We start from the raw sequence: 25,548 nt of genomic DNA on the forward strand, positions 1-25,548 counted from the left end.
TTCACATGAATGGAGGTCATTGCTTCCATTAGTAGACAGAGGGTGATGACAGAACTATGAGAGGCCAGTCAGTTTTACAAATAAATATAAACATATTTTCTGAAATTTTATGTTATAATAACATGTAATGGGAGCTGCAGTTTTCTAGGGCTGTGTCTCTTTGGGGAAGAAAGATTTTATTTTTTTCAAAACAGACTTAGCTGTTTTGAAACACAGGTGATCCTGGCACTCAGGAGGTAGAAATAGGAGAATCAAGAGTTCAAGGCCAGCCTCAGCTACATATCAATTTCAAGGGTAGCCTAAACAACCTGAGACTCTATCTTACAAGCAAAAACAAGTTAAAGAGCTTATTTCTTGCAGAGTGGGTAAAATGTGACTGTGGACAGCTCGCCATCCCATGCTGGATCCCCTGAGAAGCCATTAAGTTTGGTTTTTATCCCAGCCATGGATTACGTAGACCAGGGCACCACTGCCCTCAGCCTAAAACAAAACAACTTGCTTCTCTTATTCTCTCCCCACCCCCTGCCATTCCTATCTCCTCTTTACCTGGCACTCCTGAAGCCATGAAACTTAGCTTCAGCCTCCACAGCAGACAGGGCAGTGTGACAGGACCAACTCCATCACTCAAAGGGGAGAAAGGAGTTTGCACATTGCTTCTACAACCTCCCCATAAGTGCTTGTCTATCTTGTTTATTGTTTCTAAAGATTGCTTTCTTTCCTTATTTGGTTTTTCAAGAAAGGATTTCTCTGTATAGCCCTGGCTGTCCTAGAACTCACTATGTAGACTACACTGGCCTTGAATCAGCAGATCCACCTGCCTCTGCCTCCCAAGGGCCGTGATCAAAGGCGCATGCCATCACTACCCAGTTAAATATTTCTTTTATGTGTATGTGTTTATGCCTTAGTGTACATGAGCACCACATGAATGCAGGTGCCAGCAGTGACCAGCAGAGGGCATCTGATCCCCTGGAGCTATAGTTACAGGTGGTGGTAAGCTGCCTAGTGTGGGTGCCTAGAACCAAATCTTGACCCTCTCTGCAAGAGCAACAAGTGCTCTTAACCAATGAACCATCTCTCCAGCCCTTTATTTGTTACTTTGTTGTTGTTTGTTTGAGACAGGTCCACATGTAGCCCAGGTTGGCCTCAAATTCACTATGTAGCTGAGGCTGGCCTTGAACTGATCCTGCTGTCTTTACTTCTCAAGTGCCAGGGTTACAGGTATGATCAGTACATCTGGCAAAACTGTTTTAAAAGTCTAAGTTTAGTTTAGATTAGAGGTGTGTTGCCCAAGCTGGCTCAACTCCTGGCCTCAAACAATCTTCTCTCAGCTGACTAAATAGTCATTTCTTGTTTGAACAAATACCTTATGTATATCTCAGGATGGATATGTCAATCAAATCAATAATGTCTGACAAAGCTCCAGATGATATGGTTGATACTGATTGCCAAGGGAATTACCTGGGAGATAATTATCATGACTCCAGTAACTGAGGTGGGAAGACCACCTTCTTACTGGAAGTGACACCACCATTGAATGGCCTGGGGTGCCAGGTTGAAGGAAAAGAAGAGAGCAAGCAGGATCATCTGTGCTTCCTGACTTCGGATGCAATGTGACTGGCTGCTTCAAGCTCCTGTTGCCATAACCACCCAACCCTGGATCCCTGAGCCAAAATAAAACCCTCCCCCTGCCCCAACAGGGTTTCTCTGTGCAGCCCTAGCTGCCCTGGAACTCACTCTGTAGATCAGGCTAGACTTGAACGCACAGAGATCCACCTTCCTCTGCCTCCTGAGTGCTGGGATTAAAGGCGTGTGCCATCAATGCCCAGCTTTTACCAGGGTATTTTAGCATAGTAACAAGACAAGTAATTACTGCATTGAGGAAGCACTTCAGAACTCTCATCTTCCTTGGTCTGTCTCCATCTCTGACCATACTTCCCTCTTTACTTCCGCTTCAATGCTTCTTAACCTTCTCTGCCTTCCCAGGGCAGTGTGATCTCACTTACCACTGCCACCCATAAGATGTTGCAGGCTCCATCCTGAACCCAGAGCCCCCCTGCTGAGCTCCAGCCCTCCAGCCCTAATGCCTATCCCCACCCCCACATTATGCACCCAAACAGAACTCATCATCTTCCTACCATAGAAGAGATGTTTGCTAAAAACTAATGCATCCATAATAGAAGCATTTAGAAGACCAAAAACAAAAAGAAACACTCCTTCCTGAAAGAGCTATCTGCCAAAATCCTCCAGCAAACATCATTCTTTCTGTGTCTGAGACAGGATTTTGCCTTATACTAAAGGTTGGCTTCAAATTTGCCAGTGTTGGCTTAGCCTACCAAAAACTGAGATCCCAATCTTGTGCCCTGCTTGACTGTGTGTGTGTGTGTGTGTGTGTGTGTGTGTGTATGTAGATGTGTGTTATTTTGTTTGTTTGTTCTCCAGGTAAGGATGGGACATAAAGTCTTAGGTATAGCTAGATAAGCTATGAATATGGCCTCTGAACTGTATCCTAGCCCAACATTCTTCACGGAAAACAATCTTTATATTCATATGAAAGCACTGGAAATACTAGGACCTATATCGATCTTGAGCAAAAAAAAAAAAAAAAAAAAAAAAAAAGCAAGCATTATAAAGCCTGGCCTCAAAATATACTACAAAGCAATTTGTAGTAACCCAACAGTGTCACAGTGAGAGACATTTCTGGGGAAAAGACCACAGAGAGACTTCTCAAATATTTAAATATTTGCATATGGAGATATTTATAAAAGTATCCAAAGCAATATGGTTCATAATTTCAAAATAAAGCCAGGAAACAACCAAATGTCCATGCCAAGTCACGCTGTAAAAATAACATATACATATCTTAGCAATAATACTGAATGGCAGCTGAGAGATGACTTAGTGGGAACCTGCTTCTGTGTAAGCATAAGGACTCAGACCCTTAGCATCCAGGTAAAACCCTGGGACAGCATGACAGTGCTTATCTGTGACCCCAGTGTTTGGGTGGGTTGGGGAGGGAGACAGGCACATCCTAAGAGCTCAATGGCCTGCAATTCTAGCCAAAATGGCGAGTTCCTCATTCAGTGACAGATGCCATCTCAGGAAGCAAGGGAGAGGGGCTGGATTGATGGCTCAGTCAGAAGGGCACCACTGCCTCTAAGTATGAGGCTCTGAGTTTGATTCCAAGAACTCTTATTAAAAATCAGGAGCTTGGTGGTGGTGGTGGATCTCTGTGAGTTCAAGGCCAGTCTGGCATATAGATTGAGGTCCAGGAACAGCCAGGGTTGCACAGAGAAACCCTGTCTCAAAACACAAGAAAAGAAAGAGAGAGGGGAGAAGGAGGGAGGAGAGAAGAAAAGATCAACAACAAACACCACACATGGTGACATAAGGCTATAATCTGAATATTTTGGGGAGGTGAAACCAGGCCGATCCCTGGGGTTGGTCAGCCAGCTAGCCTAGCCTACTTAGTGAGTTCCACACTAATGGGAAACACTATTTCAAAAGAACAGTGGATGGATGCCAGGCAGTGGTGGCGCACATCTTTAATCCCAGGAAGCAGAGGCAGGTGGATCTCTGTGAGTTCAAGCCTGGTTTAGAAAGTGAGTTCCAGGACAGCCTGTCTCAAAAAAAAGGGGGGGCATAGGGCATGAGGAACAACACTTGAGGCCTCTATAAATATGAGCACACATTCATAAGTGTACATACGAGCATGCACACACTTCCAGAGTCACAGAAGACTATATATAACATACCATTTGTATAATGCTCTAAAACAAGGGAACTAAACATTTTGTGTACGCCAATGTGCACACAGAGGTAAAACTTGATTTTATAAAGGAGAAGAATGAGGAAGCAATAATCACAATAACCATGACATCTACCAGTCATGGCGCTACAGAGGCAGGGTTAAAGGGACACATGGGAAGCTTGAAAGGGTTCTAGTAATGTCCCCACTCTTTTGGACGACTTTATCATTGCTACTACTACTATTACTATTATGCAGGGTCTCACTGTGTAGTCCTGGCTAACCTGGAACTCACTGTGTAGACCCAGCTGGCCTCCAACTCACAGAAATCTGCCTGCCTCTGCCTTCTGAGTGCTGGGATTCAAGGTGTGCACCACCATACCTGGCTGATTCGAAATCTTTTTAATGTGACATTAAACATGTTGAAGGATTAGTACTTCTCTCTTAAAGCCAGCAAGAACCATTCTGGCTTCCATGTTCCAATGACTGTCTTAACAGCAGACCAAGGAAACATCTGTGTGAAAGTTGTCATTAATTGGAATCAGATTTGTTATACAGAAACAATTTACATTCTGCACTATGCCCTCCAGAAGAAGAAATTCACGGCTCACAACTACGAGTACCAAATCCAGACCACGTCTCTACAACAGTGACACTCACAAAGACCATACCATCAGAACATTCCAGACAGCCTCAACCACTATTTGAGATTTTACTGAAGACTCTTCCGAGTATTCTGCCCTGGGAAATGGTGATTACAGAGTACATCTTGGGGCATTCCCATTGATCTCACTCAGGTTCCCTTAGTCCTTCTCTTTAGGATTCTAATAGCAGTGATTTCATCACACCCCAGACACTTCCTGTGCAGATGGAGCCAGGCCTCAGACTCCCCTCAGCCACCACTCTCCAGGCCACTGATAACAGACAAGTGGCCTCCCGTCCATTATCCCAGCAGTTGTCTAATGCATCTGAACCACAAAATAGGCCATTGCCCCCTCTCTCCTAGCCCAGCTCCATCTTCATAAACTGCAACAGACAGGAGTCCCCAAGGCACAAGATATTTCCTCTCTGGGTAATTTTAAAGAAAGGAGGGGGAATGTGTGTTAATGGGCCCTGAATGGTTGAAACAATGTTTCTGCAGATGTGCGGCACTTCCTTCCAACCCTGATCTTCCTTCCTGGCCTGCAGACTGAAACCGGATACTGCCTGAAGCAGCCAGGTGTCCGGCTGAGGGGATCAAGGCTCTTTCCTCCATACTGAGATGGTAGCTTATCAGTACACACCAACTGACAGGGTTAGGTAGAACCCGTTTAGGTTTTGTAAAATGTTCAACGTTTTAAAACACTTTCTGGTTCTAATTGGTCTCAGGTTTGAAAGGGGTGAAAAGAGAAATAACCAAAGTTAAAGAGACAAGCTGGGGTGGAGGTATGGGGCTCAGTGGAAGCCTGAGCCCTTACTTCAAAAACAAACACAAATCACCAAGAAAGTGATTACTGGGAGGGAAAATGGGAAATTTCTGTGATCCTCAAACTGAAAAATAAATCAACACATCTCAAGGAAAAAACATTCATGAGTGGCGAAGGCCAGAAAACAAGACGTGGGTCTCACCAGGTGGACAGAGACCAGAGAGGGTCAAATCTTGAAGTTTTATTTAAAATTTTCCAAGAGTGTTTTTTTAGTAGTATCTGGATCTCGGTATGGTAGAATTGTTTACGGAATCACAAGGGTTGGTTTTAAGTCTGGGGAGAGAGGCTATCCTCTGAACTCCTTCCTCATCTAGGCAATCTGAGGGTGAAGTGGGGTCTCTGAGTTCCTTTGCACTGGTTTCCTGCTGCCTGGGGAAAAGACCCCGCAGTTCTCACCCGCATCTTCAAAGCAAGAAAACGACCAACCACTATGCCAGTGTAGCCTGTGGTGTACTCCAAGGCAGCCTTAACACAGCTCAGGGCTACAGAAAGCAAGGCCTTGGAGAAATCACAAAGTATAATCCATATGGCAACACAGTATTGTTTTGTTCTTGAAATTCTATCCTCCACGAGTCACAGTCATAAATACATAAGCAACCACTTGCCCTGTTGTCCATCAGCATACAGCCCGCAGGGAAGCTCTGCAAAACAGCCATCAGGTCACACTGTTGAAACAGCCAGCTGTATCTACACTCTGGTTGGCAAGGTCTCCAAAGACTCCAGGTGGAGGAATGGGATTCCGACTGTAAGAAAGAGAGTCCCTAGCCACCTCTGGTTTAGGTAGGCTGCCATCTCTTACTACCACCGTCTGAGAGGCTGTGAAAGTTAATGGGATGAAACCTTGGCTGTCTGCAGAGAGGAGTATCCAATGGGAAGCTATAAAGTAAATAAATGCACATCAACTTAGGCGATCATGAAATTCTAGAAGGATAAACACATAACTGCAAACATATCTTGTTACTATTGTTAAGTCTGGCTTCGCACTAGTATTCCGGACTCAGCCTCTAATGCTGTGACCACAGGCACAAACCACCACATGGGGCTAACTTTCTAAAAATGAAATATGGTGGTTGATATCAAACCTCATGCTACACCTCAACATCTAACACTTTTCAGAAAATATGGAGGTCAAAGAATGGAATTGTACTTAGGATCAGGTCACATGGCAGCTCAGGAAGTGGGAATCAAAGACAGGCATTTCAAGTGTGTCACTGCTTGCTAAGAACACAGCTTTCTTCAGGACTGACATTTATAATGTATTATTTTTATTTTATGTACATTGGTGTTTTGCCTGCATGTATGGCTGTATAAGGACCTCAGGTCTTCTGCAACAGACAGTTACAGGAGTTATGGACAGTTGTGAGCTGCCATGTGGGTGCTGAGAATTGAACTCAGGTCCTCTGGAAGAGCAGCCAGTGCTCTTAACCGCTGAGCCATCTCCCCAGCCGGAGGACTGACATTTATCACATAGTGCTATGAAGACAAATGTGTGACTGTACATTGTCCATACATATTAAGATGTTCACTAGTTTCTCCAGAAACTTAATGAACACGATCTACCCTACCAAGGAATTTTTTATTCTATACATTAATACCAACTGTAGCTATCTAAGGAGGATGAGCTGAACAGAATAGTGACCTAGAAAATCCTGGGGTTTCTCTGGGGCCACAAATGTAACAGGTATTTGAACCATCTCTGGTTCCCTGAAGTTTCAGAGAATATGTGAAAAATGTTTATTTCTGAAAAATATATACTCCTAAAATGTAGGGAGATTTTTCTCAGTGTTATTTATAATGATGAAAAACTGAAAATGACCTAAATGTATATTTCAAAAAAAATATTTATTTTACAGGCATGAGTGATTTGCCTGCATGAATGTGTATACGTGTATGGTGAGCATTCGTTGCCTACCTGCCTCTTCTTGTCTCCTAGGCCATGGTATGCCCATGATGCACAGACATATACACAGGCAAAACACTAGTACATGTAAAATAAAAGTGGGACTGAAGAGATGGCTCTGCAATTAAGAGCACTGGCTGTTTTTCCACAGGACCAGGGTTAAATTCCTAGCAACTTCATGAGGGCTAACAACTGTCTGTAACACAAGTCACAGGGAATTTAATGCCCTCTTCTGGCCTAAATGGGTACTGCATGCATCCAGTTCACAGATAAACATGCAAACACATAAAACAAAAATAATAAAAATAAGAAAAGTAAAAGCAAACTAACAAACAAGAAAGTACAAGGAAGTAAAAATGGTATGCCTCAGAATACTAACCTGTTCAAAATGACAATTGCAAAGCTATAGTATAAATAAATGTATCTGTCAAAGGAGAAAAATGTTACAATGCTAAAAGGAAAAACAAAATGTCTTGTGAGGCTCAGTGTGGTGGCTATTGTTAAAAAAAAAAAAAAAAAGAGGAAAAAAAATGAGGCTAGATAAAACAACCATGTTCCATAAGTGATGACTAAGGCCCCAGGCAGGGCTCGAGTGTGGGTGGGCTCTTTCTAGGAAACACTACACTGCCTCTGCAATGGCTGCACGTGATTGCAATAGGCACACTGTTACATAGTGCCTTGTAACTCAGCTCTACCTTTTTTATTTTCCATTTCATTTCCATTTTTTAAAAGATGTGCATTTCCCCAGTTGGGCATAAGTTCCCTTAATAAAGGACTTGTGTCAACGGGCTGTTGTTTCTGAAACAGGCCTGGGTATATAGTAGGCAATGTATCATATTTATTAACTGTTTTGTGAGTCACTGAATGGTCGGACAAGATCATTTGGGCAGGAGAGGGAAAAGATGCTCTGCCTCTAACCTACCGTGAAGCATTTCGACGAGGTAGAGGCCAAACATCTGCTGAACTGTGCTGAGCCTTAGTTTACCATCACAGAGAAGCACGGTTCTTTTTTCTGCAGGACCTACAGAAGGAGGTTTCTTCAAGCAGAAGTAAAAATGGTTAATCGATGATCAAAGCAAAGCAACCTTTCTTAAGGACAATGCAGAGGGAGCTTGGATCCAGTGTTGGGGGTTACAGGACAGAGGCAGGCAAAGCTCTGTGATTTTAAGGCTAGTCTGGTCTTCAAAGCCAGGGTTACACGGTGAAACCCTGTCTCAAAACACAAACTTTTTTTTTTTTAAGTCATGAAAGAGTGAAGTCATTTTAGAAGTGATTTAAAATACACCAAGAGGAAATATCTTTAAATAATTATAGTCTTACCTTAAGACACATTATGAGCTGAAAAGCATAATCATGAATGTAAATATTACTTCTAGGGCCAGGCATGCTGGTTAGTTAGTTCTATGTCAACTTGGCACAAGCTAGAGTCATCAGAAAGGAGGGAAGGAACCTCAATGAGAAAATGCCAAACCTACAGGGTACTTTCTTATCTAGTGATTGACAGGGGAGGGCCCAGCCCATTGTGGGTGGTGCCATCCCTGGGTTGGTGGTTCTGGGTTCTATAAGAAAGCAGCTGTGCAAGCCATGAGAGCAAGCTAGTAAGTAGCATCTTCCATGACCTCTGCATCAGCTCTGGCATCCACGTTCCTGCCTCACTGCTTCTGATGATGAACAGTGATGTGGAACTGTGGGTCAAATAAACCCTTTCCTTCACAGTTTGCTTTGGTTATGGTGCTTCATCACAGCAAAAGCAACATTGCTAAAAAATACCTGGCCAGAAACATGGTTCAGTGGGGAAAAGCATGTGTCTCTTAGGTCATGATAACCCAAGTTTGGCTCTTAGAACCAAAGGTGGAAGGAGAGAACTGACTTTTGTTTTAAGACAGGGTCTCACTGTGCAGCTCTGGCTGACCTGGAACTCACTCTATAGACCAGCTTGGACTTGAACTCACAGAGGTCTACCCACCTCTGCTTCCTCAAGGCTAGGACCACAGTGGCATGCCACCACACCTGGGCTTCTGATTCTTGAAAGCTGTCCTCTGATCTCTACACGCATGCCCACCTCACACATGCACATTAAATATAAACACACACAATATAACAGATGAAAGTTACTATCGATGCATTACTTAGGACTATTATTTGAAATAGTGTCTTCATAAGTACTTGGCAAACAGTGTTACAATGGAACTAACTGGACAGCTGGTCTGTGGAAGTCCCTCAAATGAGACATTACCTGGTAAATAAGGTGAACACAGGGAGGATCCTGAGAGAGGGGGTATGCTGGAGAGAACGGCTTCTCCTTGTGTAGAAAATCCCTGAGTTCAAGAAGACACTGCTGCATCCCAATCAGGTGCCTAGATAAGATGTCCAGCTCCCTGGAGGGCGGGCAAGTTTCCTTTTCTTGTTGGAAGTTCTCCCTTTGAGGTAAATTCGGTTCAGGGGTGCTGGTGTGGTCTGTTGTCCCACTGGGTCTAGGCAATGCTGGCCAAAGCCAGGTGGGCCTCTGAGGGGTTTCCTGTACAATGGAGGCACTGGATGGAGGGGGTGAGGGACTTTTAATCTCTTGAATAAGGGCTCTTTCAGAGCTCTCACTTTGAGTATTGGCATTATCTGTAAGTAAGAGTCCTTGGCTCAGGGGACTCAACCTGGGGGAAAGGCTCTCAAGGAACTTTTCTCTGTCTGCTTTATTCAATAGGGTGTTGAAGGCAGAGTAAGCACCATGACTTTCAGCAGGCATTCCAGAAGCTTCTCTAGCCAACGTTATTTCTCTAACTACCAGGCGAACGGTGTACTGATCAGACTCTGAGGAAGGAAGAAATGCTGTCTCAGTGGGCTTTGGTTTCCCTACGGAAATTAATAATAATCTGTCTGTCAAGAAACATATGCCTTTTGGTCTTTCATTACTCTCTAACTGAATTTGCTGAATGTTTGGCATAGAAGATGGAATGACTGAATAGATCAGAATAACGTTACAGGTATTGGAAGCCACAGCCACTAGCTGTGCTTTCAAGTTAAATGCTATCAAATCAGGAACCAGAATGCCTGGAATGGCAACCTTTTTTGTCATGGTAATTGCTTTCTTAAAGGTTACCAGGACCAAATGTGAAGAATCCTGGCCAGTTCCTGTCAAGCAGTCCTTTTTACTTACACACATAAGAGAGCCCTCCCCGGCTGAACATTGGTTGAAATGTATGTGAGTCAGATCCAGAGGATCTGAAGAGGGAGAAACTGTCACTCCAGAATTCAGTTCCCCAGGGAGCATTTCACCCCTAGGAAGAGTTCCTACACTAGCATTGTTCCCGTCAGGTAGACCATCAAAGGCTTCTGACGCATTTAAGCTGCAAAGCTTATGGAGTGGGAGCTCGGTGGCTATAGCGACCTGTGAGTCCACAGTGGCTATGATGGACCGGATGGAGCGGTTCACATGAAACACTGGACAGGAGGAGCAGCTGAGAAGAGACTTCTGAGAACTGTCCCACATATATGAATGAAGGCTGCTGTCTATACCCACCACCAGCCTCTGGCCATCCAGGGTCCAACATGCACAATAAATTCGGCCCTTGGTGCTGATGTCCACTTTTACTCTGGAACTGTCTCGGTGAACATTAGGAAAAACAGAAGCACCCTGTGCCGTTAACACAGTCAGGACAGCATCTTTTGGGTGCCACACGCAGCCCTGAGGCAGGATAGGGAGTGACTCTCTGATTTCAGAGGTCTGAGACAGCAGCCATTTGCTCGATCCTGAAATGCTGGGACATAATTGCCACACAGCAACATGCTTCTTGTGCTGGATGGCAAGCAGAGTGGGTATGTGAGCTGTACTGAGTGGGGCCCAGGAAACCCCACAGACATATTCAAATTTCCCAATGACTTGGGAGTCCCCAAACTTGGCCTCTCCATTACGAAGCTGTAAATCAGTCAGAACTACCCGACTGCCATCAGTCCAGGCCAGGCCATGGGTTGGGTGCACTGCCTGACTCAGTGAGTTCAGTCCAGTCCTGAGGAGTTTTCCGTTTCCCAGCTCCATCCTTTCTCATAAAGGCTATCTGAAACCATGAAGAAGGAAAGTTACAAAAGGGCACGGTGTTACATGAAGTTAATGCCAGCACCCTCAGAAGGCTGAGGAAGGAGAATCCCTGTAAGACCAACTTGATCCACATAGTGAGTTCCAGGCCAGCTAATTCTGTAGAATGGGAGAGACCCTGTCTTAAAGTTGGGGGGGGGGGCGCTACACTCTGAAAGAAAAGTCAAGCAAATGCAGAAGTTAGACTTCACAATAGGCTGGGACCCAATAGGCTGTTGGGACACAGGAGAGCAACTTGTAAATTATGAGAGTTTTATGCCAAAGTAAGCAGAGTGAGGAACACCATGAAATAACTTTCTATCAAGAAAGAAGCATTTGGGAGGAGGGACAAAAAGAATGGAGTATTGTTAGAACTGGGGAAGTTTGAATATGAAATGGATATTAGAAGATATTGAGCTGGAGACATAGCTCAATGACAGAGCATATGTTTAGCATGTGTGAGGCTATAGCTTAAAACCCTGGCATGACATAAAAAAAATAATTAATATGGCTGGGCAGTGGTGGGGCATGCCTTCAGTCCCAGCACTTGGGAGGCAGAGGTAGGCAGATCTAGCTGCCTGTAGACTAGCCTGGTCTACAAAAGCTAGTTCTAGGACAGGCTCCAAAGCTACACAGAGAAACCCTGTCTTGAAAAACAAACAAATAAACAAAAGTAATTAATATGTGGAACTGTTAAAAATACAGCCAAATTGCCCACTATGGTGGTGCACAATTTTAATCCAGGTCTACACTGTGAGTTACAGGCCAGACAATAACAGTGAGACCCTAGTTCAAAACACACACACACACACACACACACACACACACACACACACACACACACGGGGCTGGAGAGATGGCTCAGAGGTTAAGAGCACTGCCTGTTTTTCCAGAGGTCCAGTAACCATATGGTGACTCACAACCATCTATAATGAGATCTGATGCCCTCTTCTAACATGCAGGTATACGTGCTGGCAGAACAGTGCACTTAATAATAAAAAAGTTTGTTTTTAAAGTGTACATGTACGTACACACACACACACACACACACACACCATTGAATTTTAGATTTAGAGTTTATCCTGGTTATTTATAGTTCTTTTTCTTTACTTCCTTTCTCTTTCTCTATTTTTAATTTTTTTAGATATATTTATTTTTATGTGTCTGAGCATTTGCCTGCATGTACACAGATGTACTGTGTGTGCCTAGCATCTTGGTCGAAAGGTATCAGATCCTTTGGAACTGGAGCTACAGATGGTTGTAAACCATCACGTGGAGAGTGGAACCAAACCCAAGTCCTCTGTCAGAGAAACAAGGGCTGTAAACCACTGAACTTCTTTTTGGGGGGTTGGTGGCATTAAGACAGGTCTCTGTGTAGCCTTGGCTGTCCTGGAACTCCCTCTGTAGATCAGGCTGGCCTCAGACTAATAGAGAACTGCCTCCCTCTGACTCCTGAGTGCTGGGATTAAAAGTAAGAACAACCACAGCCTGTCTTTTTTAATTCTTTAAAAAACTCATTTACTGCTCTTAGTTTATGTATGTGTGTACATGCTCAAGTATACAGAGGTCACTGGACAACTTGGCAAATACATTTTTTTCCCTCTACTATATGGGCTCTGGAATCAAAGTCAGGCTTGGTGGTAAACACCATTACCCACCAAACAGTCTTGCCAGTCCCTATCTTTTACTTGACTGCTTTTTTTGTTTTGTTTTTGCAGACAGAGTTTCTCTGTGTAGCTTTGTAGATCAGGCTGGCCTTGAACTCATCCGACTGCCTCTGCCTCCTGTTGATGGAATTAAGGGCATGTGCCACCACCATCACCCAGCTTTATTTGATTGTTTGAGATCACCTGGAGCTTACTATGTAGCCCAGCATGGGCTCATTTTTGATGATCCTTCTACCTAACCTTCTAAGTGCTGGGGTTAAAGATGTGAGTGCCATATCCAGCTATTTACAGTACTTTCAAGTTAGAATATTTTTAATTAAAAATTAAAACTTAAGGAAAGTATATTATTGAGCTGGAGAGATGGCTCAGTGGTTAAGAGCACTAGTTGCTCTTCCAGAGGTTCTGGGCACAATTCCCAAGACCACATGGTAGCTCACAATTATCTGTAATGAGATCTGGTAGCCTCTTCTGGACAACAGGCATACATGCAGTAAGAACACTGTGTACTTAATAAATCTTTTCAAAAAGAGTAAAGTCTATTATCTAATTTCCATTTTCTATTCACCAACTTGATGGGAGTTGTAGTTCCCGTGAGACCACCGCCGGTAAATCTTCATACACACATCTTCAGCATATAAAAACATCCTCTAGACCTGAGTTATGTGGGTCATTGGTAGAGTTTCAGCCTTGAATGCTCTACCCTCAGTTCAATTAAGGATAATAAAGTTCTTTGAAAAGGTATTAACAAGACATTAAGGAATTTATTATTTGCTACAAATATATCTTTTGTAACTTCGTCACTTTGTCTAAAGGAGGCAGTCAGATCTCTGGGAGTTTGAGGCCAGCCTGGCCTACAAAGCGAGTTCCAGGACAGCCTCCAAAGCAATACAGAGAAACCGTGTCTCGAAAAACAAAACAAAAAAATCTCGTCATTTAAAAAACAAAACAAAAACTCAGAAAGCCAGCAAGATGGCCCAGCAGTTAATAGGGGCTTGTGCACAAGCCTGAGTGATACTTGAGTTCAATCCCTGGATCTCACAGGACGGCAGGAAAGAACCAATTCATAAAAGTTATCTTATGACTTTCAACTATGTCCCAAAGCAAGTGCATGTGCGTACACAAACGCTGCCTCGAGTCTGAGGTCAGTCTGGCCATTGAGTTTCAAGCTAGCACAGGCTGCAAATCGATACCCAGCCTCAACAAGACCCAAACAAAACAAAAACAGCAACAAGTAGAAACCCTCTGCCTCCCCAAAAGGATGAGAGAAGTGAGACCGAGACAACGTTTTGGCTACAGCTTAACTGATTAACCGGTTACAGAGCCTTCTGTAATTAAACTCAGCTACTGTGATTTGTGATAGAACTTCTTAGTTCGGTTTGCTGAGACACCTCAAAGTTCGTAGGCGACTTTACTCTATTAAGGCTATATTCTTTAGGCTACATTACCAGAAGTAGCATTCATGAGTCCCAAGGGATACATTCCCTTGTTAAAAATCCACACCAGCCTGGTCCTCAACCTACTGTCCCTCATACTCCATCCTCCGCATACTCCTCAACTCCTTCATCCCCACGCATGCATCCCTGGGCCTTACATGCCCTCCACCTCCCGGCCCAGCCCCAGCCTCCCTACACCTACCAGGCCAGGCCGCAAAAGGCACAAAATACCTTGGTCTCTCTGCCTCCCCACCCCACACATAAAATCCCGGGGTCCGCTCGCGTCACAGCACCGCGGGTCAGAAGTCCGGGGCAACTAACGGAAGCCACGGCCCTCGATCCTCCGCAATGCCTCTAGACTATTGGCGATTGGGTGCGTCACGTTAGCGGCTGGTCCTTCCGCTAGCCAGTAGGCGAGCGATTTTGCCGCACTGGTTTCTGGGAGTTGTAGTTCCCGTGAGACCACCGCCGGTAAATCATACTCAGTCTCAAGCACTTCAACCTCTTCTCCCACGCACGTCTCGTCCATTCTCTTAGAAGAGTTTGGTAAGAAGCGGAGTCCTAGGGTCAACATGAGTCAATTGGTTTTAGTTTGGGAGCGGGGAGTCAGGGACTTCCTATTAAAATCGCGTAGAATATCGCTCCCAAAATGTAAATAGCACCCATTCACCTGAAGCCACTTCCTAGGCCTGCCCAACTGGCAGATTTGTTCTACCCCTAATCAAACAGCACCTGCCCGAGGCCATAGCCAATAGGGTTGGAAGTCTCAATCTTCTGCAGCCGTAAAGACTCTAGGCCACGCCCGCGGGCTTTCTCAGGTCCTGACATGCACTGTAAGGTAAACCATCTTTCCTGAGCGCCAACCCCAGTTCTCTTTCGTGGACAACCTCACCTGCGACTTAGTCACCTGGAAGGGTGGAGTGGAGAAACTGAGGAAAACGCCTTAAGTTCCAATTCTGGGCCTTTGAATAGGTTTTTCTACCATACCTCGCAGTCGTCTCTTGTCAGAAGCAACATGCGGATTTTTGCAGCGATGTAGAAAGGGTGAAGACACGTTCTGAAAGTGTCCTCCAGCCTTCAAGCAAACGCTACCTCCTCTGAACTGTGGATGTAGCCTCTATTAGCTTAGATTGTGTGTAGAGGCTCTTTCCCTGGGTTCAATTCCCAGCACCACAGAGGCAGAGGATCCAGGAAGGACAAAAGTGTCTTTCTAGATTCCTGTCTTTTTTGGATAGAGGTAAAGGAATTCATTCATTCCTTCAGCAGCACCCACCACTCCAGGCTGTAGATATATCCTCAGGTAGGACCCGCAGCACAGCGATGCTGCTTTAATTCAATTGGAATCCTCAGGGAGCAGTCCTTTGCCTTGAAAAGTGAGACCCCAATAATACCTGACGCAGAACTTTGAGGGATAATGAATATGGGCTGAAGGTGTTTGGGGTGGGGTGGAATCATCAATAGTTGGTTTCTCTACCCCTACCCCCATCCCCCGCTCTGCTCCTGAAGATTCGGGAAGCCTAGCCAGGGTTAGGTATCAGTCTCAGGTGCTTCCGCTGTACTCTAAACCTCATGGCACTGAGCACATATATTTAAAGTGTTAGTTTAATTACCGGCTTTCTCCTCCTAGTCTGTAGGACTGAGTGGACTCCCTGGAGCTTTGCACCGGATGTGTGCTAAATTAATATACTTTGAACCGATAGATGGATGGATGGGTGGATGGATGTGTGGATGCGCTACTGCCGGCACGCCTCGTTCACCACCCTCTTCCCTCGGACGGGGGGTTAACGGTGGTTAGTCTGGTCAGGCTCCGGAGCAGCCACGTCAGGGTCGCTTCCCCCGGGCCCCGCCCCGGCCGACCCCACCTTGTCGCGCGGCTCCACCCCGTCGCCCCCTTCTCGGCGGCCCCTCCCCGCGCAGGTCCTGACTCCAGCCGCACCTCCTCCGGCTCTGCAGTGGCGGCAAGAAGGCGAGCCCGAGTGCCTGCGGGGTCGGGCCTGAGCTGAGCCGGGGTCGGGGCAGCCGTGAGGACCCCCTGAAGGCGGGGCCTGTGGGACCGCGATGGGCGTGGAGATCGAGACCATCTCCCCGGGAGACGGTACCGGGCGGCGGGGCCCGGGAGGAGGAGGGGTCCCGGGGCGGAGTCCGCGGGCTGAGGTCTGATTCAGAGGTGGCTCCGGGGACCTGAAAAGGAATGGGGGATGGGGGTCGGGGAGAGATGCGCGCTTTAGGAGGAGACCCCCCACCCCGATTCTTGGAGGTTCTAGAGGACAATTCTCCATCACCCCTTTCTGCGCCGGCTCACCTTGGGGAGTGAAGGCGGCCACCTTGGGGCCAGGGGTCTGCGTCTGGTTACTGTCCAAGGCTGCAGTTTATGTCGCTTTAGCTTCAACCTCTGGATTATCTGCTGCTGCTGACTTCCCAGGTTCGAATTTCAGCTACATTTTTCCTGTCCGATACCAAGGATGGACTCGTATAGGGGGGACCCTGCACAGGAAATCCATCCTAACGCGCCCCACCCTCCAGCCGTCTTGTCTGGCGGTCCCCAGGGTTGGGCAGCATAAGCTGTAGAGAGAGCCAATTTGGGAGCCTGCCACTCCTTTGGCTGCTTTTGATTTTTATTTCATCCTCCGGGTCCCACTCAGGCTGCCTGGCCATCTGCCCATTACCATGTCCTCCAAAGTCAAATCTCAAAACCCAGTCCTCGGACCTGCTGCTTGACCTGTCTGAACAGCCCAGGGTGCCTCAGCCAGTCCAAAACATGTTCTCTAACTTTGTTCACCCCACAAGTTTTTCTGTGGGTTCCCTGTTTGCTGTCAAGAGAGACAGGGCGAGTTTTTTCAACTACTTAGAAAACTGGGTGTAGATATTCAAGGAGTAGTCATTTCTTAAGCAAATTTACCCCAAAGCAGCACCCCAGGTTATCGCGGTTAAATGAGGATGGACTATCTCACTACACCAGGTCAACAGTGTTTAACAAGCAAACTTGCTGGTAGATACTGGCATGCTTCTCCCAAAGAAATTAAAGGGCTTTTGGTTACAAAACGAGGGGTTCTTGGAAATACAAGCTACTACCCAGGTCACTCCTTGAAGTACAGTTTTCTCTGTTCATGCAAAGAACTTTGGTGCTCACAGTGGTCTCTCTGTCGTCTTCATTCTCATCTCCCTGTCTTCCATTTGACTTCTATTCTCACTCCCCTCATTTTCCCACCTGTCTCCTTTTCAAATGTGGACCTTAACGGGCCTCTCCCTCAGGCAGAAAATTAAGAGATGCTTCACCCTACTTCTGCAAGCAGTTTTCCCCTTTGGTGATAGATAGGTTGATAGTGATTCACACTGACCCACACCAGCAGATCCTCTTTCACTACAACGCCTGAACCCACGACCAACTTCACCAAGCCACCAGCAACTTGTTAAATACACATCTCATTTAGCAAATGTTTATGGAACATGTACTGTGTGCTGGACCCCAGCACATAGGGTAACAGGGTGAAACCAGGGGCTCCCCTGTGACTAGACTGTAGGACCATAAGGCTTTCTATGCTTTGGGTAGAACCCAGGGCCTTGTGGAATGATAGGTAACTGCTGTATGTTGAGCTACATTCCAACAATGGATTCCAGGCATTTGAAAATGTCTTACAAGTCATTCTGTTTCCCAGAGCCCTTTACTTCTCCAAACAGACCCCTATTCATCCTTTAACATCTAATTTAACTATTTCCCATGATGCTTTGTCTCGATCCCTTTGGTAGGCTCCTACTGCCCACTATCATAATCCAGCCTCATGACTTTCTATTCTACCCAATTTGTTTATTCAGTGTTGGCTCTGGATCTACCTTCTTGCAGTAAAAACTTGCATGTCTAATAGGCAGCTTGAGATTGCCACCCTCACAAATCTGTCCCTTTCCAGTTTTCTCATCTCCAAAAACAGCTCTGCCACCTTCCAGTTACCCAATCCCCAAATTTGAACATCGAAGTGTTCTCCTTTCCTCTAATCTGGTGGTGAGGTGGGTGGTGGGCCCCATCATTTGCATGCCCTTGTCAGCCTTGCTTCTCTTCTCTGCTGCCACTACCTTAATTCATGCCGTCATTGATTTCTTGTCTAGATCATCACAACAGATGCCTAACAACCCATCTCAATGTGCAGCAGCCAGAGTGATCTTATAAAATCTTAATTCGGATTAGGTCATTCTCTTGCTTTTAAACCCTTCAGTGGTTTCCAATTGCACTTAGTGTAAAACCCATTTTTGCAAGCTGTGTGGTGTGCCTCTTTCATATTCCTCTCCTCCCTCTCACTCTGTTCCCTTCTGTTCTGAAAATACAGCAACCCCTTCCTGCTGCATGGTCTTTGAGCTGATTCCTTCCTAAAGTACCAGTGCAAACATCACCTTTTCAAAAATGCCTTCCTGGAACACCCTTTCTGAAATTGCTGGCTCATCAGCATGTTAATTTTTTTAGAGGTCTTATAACCGTCTGTAATTATTTATATGAGCATTGTTTGTCTCCCTCCTTTAGAATGTAAACTGGGGAGATGGCCCAATGGGTAAGAGCTCTAGCTATGCATACATGGAAGACTTGAGTTTGAATCTTCATCACTCATCTAAAAAAAGCTGGGTGTGACTGCAAATGCCTGAGACTCCAGCACTAGGAGGAGAAATGGGCAGATCCTGGGAGTTCCATGGCAAAGCTTCTGGTTCAGTAACTGTCTCTATCTCAAGGAAATAAGTTCAAGGGGGATTGAGGAAGGCACTCAATGTGTTTCTCTGGCCTCTTGCATACAAGTTCATGGGCATGTGCACCTGGGTACATACATGCATGCAACACACACTTACACACAAACATGCAACACCCCCACCCCACATTTCATCCCACATACACAAAAGAAAGGATACAAACCCCAGAAGACCAGGGAAACTGTCTTTATTGTTCTCTGCTATAACCCTGGCACGAGACACCGGTCTGGTCATTATGGATTGCTTGTGAATGATTACATTTGTTCATCCTTGATGGCACTCATGACTCTAGCAATTGGGGATTTATGTTTCTGCTTCTCCATGGGTTCACATATTGCTCTCTGTCTCTGGAATCTACTTCAGGTCTGGTATGATGTAGGCTATTAATGAAAGGTTATAGAATAGAGGAAAGTAAACTGAGCAGTAAAAAGTGTTTTGTTTTTTTTTCCCTAGTAAATTGGACCAATAACATAAAGTCCAAATACAAACCAGAAAGGAGACATTATTACTCCTGACTCATCCAAGGCACAGAGACAGGCAGCTCTGTGGTAATGAGTGAAAGAGATCTAATCAGGGTTGATGTGTCAGGTGAGTTTTTTCTAATTCCCTAATCTTTATCTGCCTTCCTATCTCCCACCAGGAAGGACATTCCCCAAGAAGGGTCAGATATGCGTGGTACACTACACAGGTATGTCTCACTCCCTCAGCCCTGGTCCAGGCCTGCCTCTCCCAAGGCAGGGTATCCCATAAGTTTCTCTCCAGAGGGTCTTATCCCTGGATTGTCCTCAAAGCCCAAGGCAGTTTCCTGTGACCAGTTTTACTTTTCCCACCAAGACTATCTATGAATCAAACACCTCCAGTTCCATTGTATTCTGGCCTTCCTGCTCACATCTGATGTTTCAATCTTATTCTGAAAGATCTGAGCACCCTTAGAATCCCCCTTTCACCCTGTGTTTCTTCTTTTGTTCACACCTCCTTGCTCCACTACTGTGACAGGGATAGGGATGGTGGCAATACTGTTTCCAGGTTCTGGGAGAATCCAGAGGAGGGTGCCATATCTCTGCTGTCTCTTCTTGGATGCTGTGTGTTTGAAGGTCCATGGACCAAGGGGCATTCTATATTTATTTTATGTGTATGGATGTTTTGGCTGCATGAATGTGTGTGTGTGCGCCACATATGTGCCTGGTACCCCTGGAGGAAAGAAGGTGTCAGAGCCCCTGGTACTGGAGTTATGGATATTTGTGATCCACTGTGTGGGTGCTGGGAACTAGACTTGGATGCTTTGGAAAAACAAGTGCTTCCCCCTCCCCACAACCTCCAGGAACTTTAGGACTGCTGGCAGGAGGGTTACTGGCAGGTGTTTGCTCTAAGAGGTGTGAGGACTCTGCCTTGTGACTCCATTCCTAATGAGGCAACCTCTATGGGTGACAGTCATTTAGCATACAGCAAGACCAGCTTAATTCCTGGGACATATTCAGATGGGGCTGTTTTTAGCAGTTCTCTAGGCCAGTGTGAAACACCAGACTGGCTCTAGCAGATGACATGGCTGTTGTATCTCCAGTCACTGATGTCAGCACACCAAGACTGTTTTATCTTCTGGTGATGTGGCTTAATTACCCTGGGGCCTCTGACCAGGATAATTGATTTATCTGTCCCACATGTTTGTGGACAGACCATTGTTGATCAACTTAGTTAAACCAAACATCTTTTTACAAAGTATATACACAGAGTAGTCAGTGTGCATTAAACACTTACATTAGCTACAAATGGCTCTGCTTTGGGAGAAACTGCCTTACCAAACATAGTAGGAGACTGTATGTATGGAACTTCTGGCAAACATAACATAAAAAATATATATGCTGGCTCTGGTGGCCCACACCTATAATAGCCACATTTGGGAGGCGGGGACAAGAGAATCAAAAGTTCAAGGTGAACCTTGGCTACATGGTGAGTTTGTGTGTTTGGTCCCTGCAGGTGTAAAGAGGACATTGACGCCTCTGAAAACTAAAATTACAAATTGTTGTGAGCTGTTGTGTGTGTGTGCTGGGCATCAAACCAAAGACCTCTGCAAGAGCGGCAAAGTGCTCTTAACCACTGAGCCATCTCTCCAGCCTTGCCGTTAATCTTTCAATAGTTATCTTTTGAGCATTTGAGCAGAAGTGCTTAATTTTCATGATGTCATACTTATCAGTCTTCTTGATGGTTACATAGTTTTTCTGTGTTCACTTCAAGAAATCTTTCACTATATTATGAAAATATTCATTTATTCATATTCACCTCATAAAATGCGATTGTTGTTGGTGTTTTTCTTTTTTTCAATTGCCTTTTTTTAAAAAAAAAATTGAGACAGGATCTCATGTGATTCTGGTTGGCTTCAAATCTGGCCTTGAACTCCTAATCCTCGTGACTCCACCTGAGTGTTGGGATTACAGGTGTGCACCATCATGCCCAACTACTTTGTAGAAGCTATGAGCAGTATTTCATGGCGCTGAGAATCGAACCTAGAAATTTTATACATACAGTGAAGTACTCCACCACTATACTGCATCCCAAGCCTGAGGTTTTATTATCTTTTATATTTAGGTCTATGGTTCATCTGGAATTGTTTTTTGAATGTGGAGGTGGTAGAGGCTGAAGTTCAAAGTTTTCCCTCATGTGGTTATAGATTTGTTCCAGCAATGTTAATCCAAAAAGTCATCCTTTATTTGATGTATTACAATGGCATCTTTGTAGAAGAAGTAAACATATTTATGTGGGTCTGTGTCTGGATTATGTGGCTTTGGCTGAGCTCACAGCAACAGGTAACTATCACATGGTTCCAAATGGATTCAGCCTTATGAAACCTGAAGGCATTGGGGAAATGAGAAAGCTAGTCTATAAATGGACTCTGCACATGCACACACTCAAGCATGTGTTTGTCCAAGTGCATGTCTGTGTGATTATATGTACGTCTGTCTATCTAAATATTTTCTTAGCATCTGCTTGGCCATCGGGGCTTCTTTCCTGAGTGTCTATGTGTAAGTGCATGTGAGTATGCAAAATATCTCTGTGAATGTGAATATCTTACCAACTGTGTATCTGCATGTATTTGTGTGTGAGCTCTGTGGCATCCATCTGTGTGCATCTCTGGGTAGCCAGAAGGGTTTCTTCTTTACCACATTTAGACTCAGGGCAGGAGCCCAACCTACCCAGAAGGTAGGTAAATAGGACTCTCTAGTACACATTTCAAGTGTAGGAATTCAGAAGAAAAACTGTAGCTGCTCAGACACTTGTAAGCTGGCAAAGCCTCCTGTATTGAATATGGAAAATATAAGGCCCAGCTCCCCAATAGCACATAGATTCGGTGCTAAACTGAAGTAAAAACCTGCTGTCAGCTGCCTTACACCTGAGATTCAGCACTTGGAAACTCCTAGAAGTTAGAGACCAACCAGAGCTACATATTGAATTCCAGGCCAGCCTTGTTACAGAATAGGAAAGAACCCGTTGGAAGAAAACAAAATCTCAGAACAGTAAGAACTCAGTTTCTGGACTTAACAAGCCAGGTCTTCCTATGGTCCTAAATAATCTACAGAAATCTTGGAATAGCATGGTATTCAGATAATTGAGTGGAGCTAGAGAGCTGGCCCTATGGTTAGTTAAGAGCACTGGCTGCTCTCCCAGAGGACCTAGATTCAATTCTCAGCACTTACATGGTGCCCCACATTCATCTGTAATTCTAGTTCCTGAGTATCTGAAACCATTTTCTGGCTTCCAAGGGTAGCAGGCACTTATATACTACCCAGGCATACATGCAGGCAAACATCTGTACATGTAAAGTAAGATGAAAATTTAAGAAGAAACTGTGGTCTTTGGGCAAGAGTACCAATAAGTACTAGAAATAGTCCAACAACTCCAGATCTTTGGAGTCACAACATTTGGATGTCAGAGGTGAATGGGCACCTGCAGCGAGAAGGTAAAGGATGATCCAAACTGCCAGAAATCACAGCGGGGTGTTCCAGGATAAAACAACTGTTTGTACATGAGCTGTAAGCTACCAGCATGCCCAAATCACCTTGTACTTTCACTGGAGTAGGGGATGATGTGATATAGTCTGATCTTAGTCTTTGCATTTTCAGGAAATTCTGAGGACCTTAGGAAAGGACTGAACCTGAGACTAGAATGCCTAAGGATGTTGCATGGAAAGTCTAGAAGTGTAGAGGAACTTGAGAATGGTGGGCTCTGAAGAGGGAGGGAGAGGAGGAATGAGGGAGAGAGGCATCATTAGCCTCAGGCTTTTGGATTCTGCTCTTGGAGCTGTTGTGTTCTAAGCAGGGAAGTAAACATGACCAGAATTTAAAGCAGGGGGTGGGGGGAATCTGTTGATGTAATGAGTGGAAAATTGGTGAGTATAACACTGTTTGGGAGGATGTTCTTGTCTACAGGTGAGACATGGCGGTAACTGGGGAGGCCACAGAGTCAGGGCAGCAGCAGAAACTGAAAACATAGGTGGATGCCAAAGAGATATAGGACTTGATGACAGGCTGCCTGTGGAGGTAAGGCAGAGTGATGATGGGTCCAGGTTTCCTGCTGATGAGGAGGGACCCTTCGGAAGAAGAATTCCATTAGATAGTTGTTAGTTCACTCTTTTCTACCCTCTTCTCACTCTGCTAGGAATGCTCCAAAATGGCAAGAAATTCGATTCATCCAGAGATAGAAACAAACCTTTCAAGTTCAGAATTGGCAAACAGGAAGTCATCAAAGGTTTTGAAGAAGGCACTTCCCAGGTAGGCTGAGGATGCTCAATGAAGGGGTTTAAGGACTGGTGGGTTCTGGTCCTCCACTCACCCACCATAGCACAGATGGCACACTGCCATGACTACCGCCAGGGTACAGCGACGCCACCTAGTGCTCACTCTTGGTTCTGCCCCTCACCTCTTCTGTGGCTGGCACTTCTGTGTCTCTACCCAAGCATCTCTCCTAGACTTACTTGCCTGAGTGAGTTGAAAAAATGGTTAACAAGCTGTCTGAGGTAAGACAACAGAAGAGTTAGAGATGGATAAGCCAAGAAGTTTTTGCTTTTAAACGCTTTTTGAAGCTATTTCAGACATAAAAATATTACAGAAACAGCAGAGCTCCCATATAATTTTCACCCTTCTTCAAATGTTAATCTATATAACAGTGATTCAGCTACAACATTAGTACTGATACAATACTAACCAGTCAACTCTAATTTTTGGAATTGTTTGGAACTTAACAGCTCCAGTGGGCTGATAAGCTTTGGTCCCAGCTGTCCCTCAGTTTGTTGGGGATGTCATAGGATGCCCCACTCCCAGAGCTTTGCTTTTGCTGCCTTGCTGTGGCCATTAGTCACTGAATCTTAACTGATCCTGTTACAAGTGTGTTCGATGCTGTTTACACATTCTTCTTTGGCTACTTAGAAGAGAACCAAAAACAATTATGAGCAAGCAGTGTTCCGGCCATGCACTAGCTGGATAACCAGTAATGTCCAATGTTTAAATGAATCTGGGACTACTTTGTGGCTGCTAACTGCCCCATAGTTGAGTCTACTTTGAGGCAAAATCTGCATGTTTAAGCTCTTAGCCTCACTTTAGTGAGCCATGTACAAAATTAATCTCAGATCTGGAATTATCCTAAATGTTTTGGGGAAAATGCCATAGTTATCTTACTTTTTTCTTTTAAATCAAGCTGGGTCCTCTTTCTCCTCTCCCCACCTGCCCCCATCCCTGCTAGATGAGCTTGGGGCAGAGGGCGAAGCTGACCTGCACCCCTGATGTGGCATATGGAGCTACTGGCCACCCTGGTGTCATCCCACCCAATGCTACCCTCATCTTTGACGTGGAGCTGCTCAACTTAGAGTGAAGGCAGGAAGGAACTCGAGGTGGCCGGAGATGGCGCCTGCTCTGTCCTAGCCTGCGCTGCCACTGGGACGGCTCCTCCTATGCAGGGCTCTTGATCAGTGTGCTGACCTCACTGCCCCTCAATGTTATCCATTCTTTCTGCCCGACGTGGCTCTGTATGTGTCCCCCACTTAATTGTTCCCATATGTCTTTGCTTGAGGAAATTTAGTTACAGATCCAGACATGTCAGGTTGTGCATTTTGTGTAATGCATGTACTAGCCATTCCTGATCAGAGGACACAGATCTTGTTTGCACAATCTATATTGCCTTAGCTGCACTTAAGCCAGACACACAAGGTGCTCAGACATGTGCTGTACATGGTTCCACAAAGGGACTTGAGCCAGTTACCTTTGCTGTCACTTTCTTATCTTCTGTTGGCTGCCCACTTTCAGCAGGCCCTCTTTGGAAATACTATGTAAAATAAAGGCTCCATGCTTGGCATCTTCCTGTCCATCCTGTTGTGGGAAGTTCTTTAATGACACATAAGCCAACTGCCCTTGGTGACAAAGGCACCTAGTAGTTTGCTCACAGGACTGTTCATGCTGGACCTTGTTCCATATCCTTTTGGTCTTATTTTGTTTTGAGACAGGGTCTCAGAGCCCAAGCTGATCTAGAACTCCTTCAGCCTCCTGACTGCTGGGATTT

General features: G+C 45.1%; 2 protein-coding genes across 4 annotated transcripts; one reads left to right on the forward strand and one right to left on the reverse strand.

Moving 5' to 3' along the window:
• Positions 1 to 5,234: 5,234 nt before the first annotated feature.
• Wdcp (WD repeat and coiled coil containing) lies at positions 5,235 to 11,192 on the reverse strand. 2 transcript variants are annotated; one of them, XM_051181700.1, is made up of 3 exons: positions 9,348 to 11,192; positions 8,034 to 8,148; positions 5,235 to 6,087 (listed from the first exon to the last, which is right to left on the reverse strand). In XM_051181700.1, exons 1-3 carry the CDS (start codon positions 11,139 to 11,141, stop codon positions 5,867 to 5,869), a joined length of 2,130 nt encoding a protein of 709 aa, XP_051037657.1. In that variant the 5' UTR covers positions 11,142 to 11,192; the 3' UTR covers positions 5,235 to 5,866. The 2 variants fall into 2 exon arrangements, with proteins under 2 accessions (XP_051037657.1, XP_051037658.1); XM_051181701.1 differs by lacking the exon at positions 5,235 to 6,087 and adding an exon at positions 7,480 to 7,535.
• A 5,054-nt stretch (positions 11,193 to 16,246) lies between these two features.
• Fkbp1b (FKBP prolyl isomerase 1B) lies at positions 16,247 to 25,354 on the forward strand. Of its 2 annotated transcripts, none has more exons than XM_051181702.1 (4): positions 16,247 to 16,372; positions 19,646 to 19,693; positions 23,656 to 23,768; positions 24,736 to 25,354. In XM_051181702.1, the coding sequence occupies exons 1-4, from the start codon at positions 16,336 to 16,338 to the stop codon at positions 24,862 to 24,864; spliced, it is 327 nt and encodes a 108-aa protein (XP_051037659.1). In that variant the 5' UTR covers positions 16,247 to 16,335; the 3' UTR covers positions 24,865 to 25,354. The 2 variants fall into 2 exon arrangements, with proteins under 2 accessions (XP_051037659.1, XP_051037660.1); XM_051181703.1 differs by lacking the exon at positions 16,247 to 16,372 and adding an exon at positions 16,581 to 16,699.
• The last annotated feature ends 194 nt before the right edge of the window (positions 25,355 to 25,548 follow it).

The sequence above is a fragment of the Phodopus roborovskii genome, unplaced genomic scaffold (genome assembly GCF_943737965.1).
Source record: "Phodopus roborovskii unplaced genomic scaffold, PHOROB, whole genome shotgun sequence".
NCBI classification, from domain to species: domain Eukaryota; kingdom Metazoa; phylum Chordata; class Mammalia; order Rodentia; family Cricetidae; genus Phodopus; species Phodopus roborovskii.

Excerpts from the sequence above, each read along its gene's own strand:
- Wdcp (XM_051181700.1), bottom strand. The coding sequence starts at position 11,141 with ATGGAGCTGGGAAACGGAAAACTCCTCAGGACTGGACTGAACTCACTG. Across the intron at positions 8,149-9,347 it reads GTGTTCACCTTATTTACCAG|AAACCTCCTTCTGTAGGTCC; the intron begins GTAATGTCTCAT and ends TTCTGCTTGAAG. Across the intron at positions 6,088-8,033 it reads CCTCGTCGAAATGCTTCACG|CTTCCCATTGGATACTCCTC; the intron begins GTAGGTTAGAGG and ends TTTACTTTATAG.
- Fkbp1b (XM_051181702.1), top strand. The coding sequence starts at position 16,336 with ATGGGCGTGGAGATCGAGACCATCTCCCCGGGAGACG. Across the intron at positions 16,373-19,645 it reads GACCATCTCCCCGGGAGACG|GAAGGACATTCCCCAAGAAG; the intron begins GTACCGGGCGGC and ends ATCTCCCACCAG. Across the intron at positions 23,769-24,735 it reads TTGAAGAAGGCACTTCCCAG|ATGAGCTTGGGGCAGAGGGC; the intron begins GTAGGCTGAGGA and ends CATCCCTGCTAG.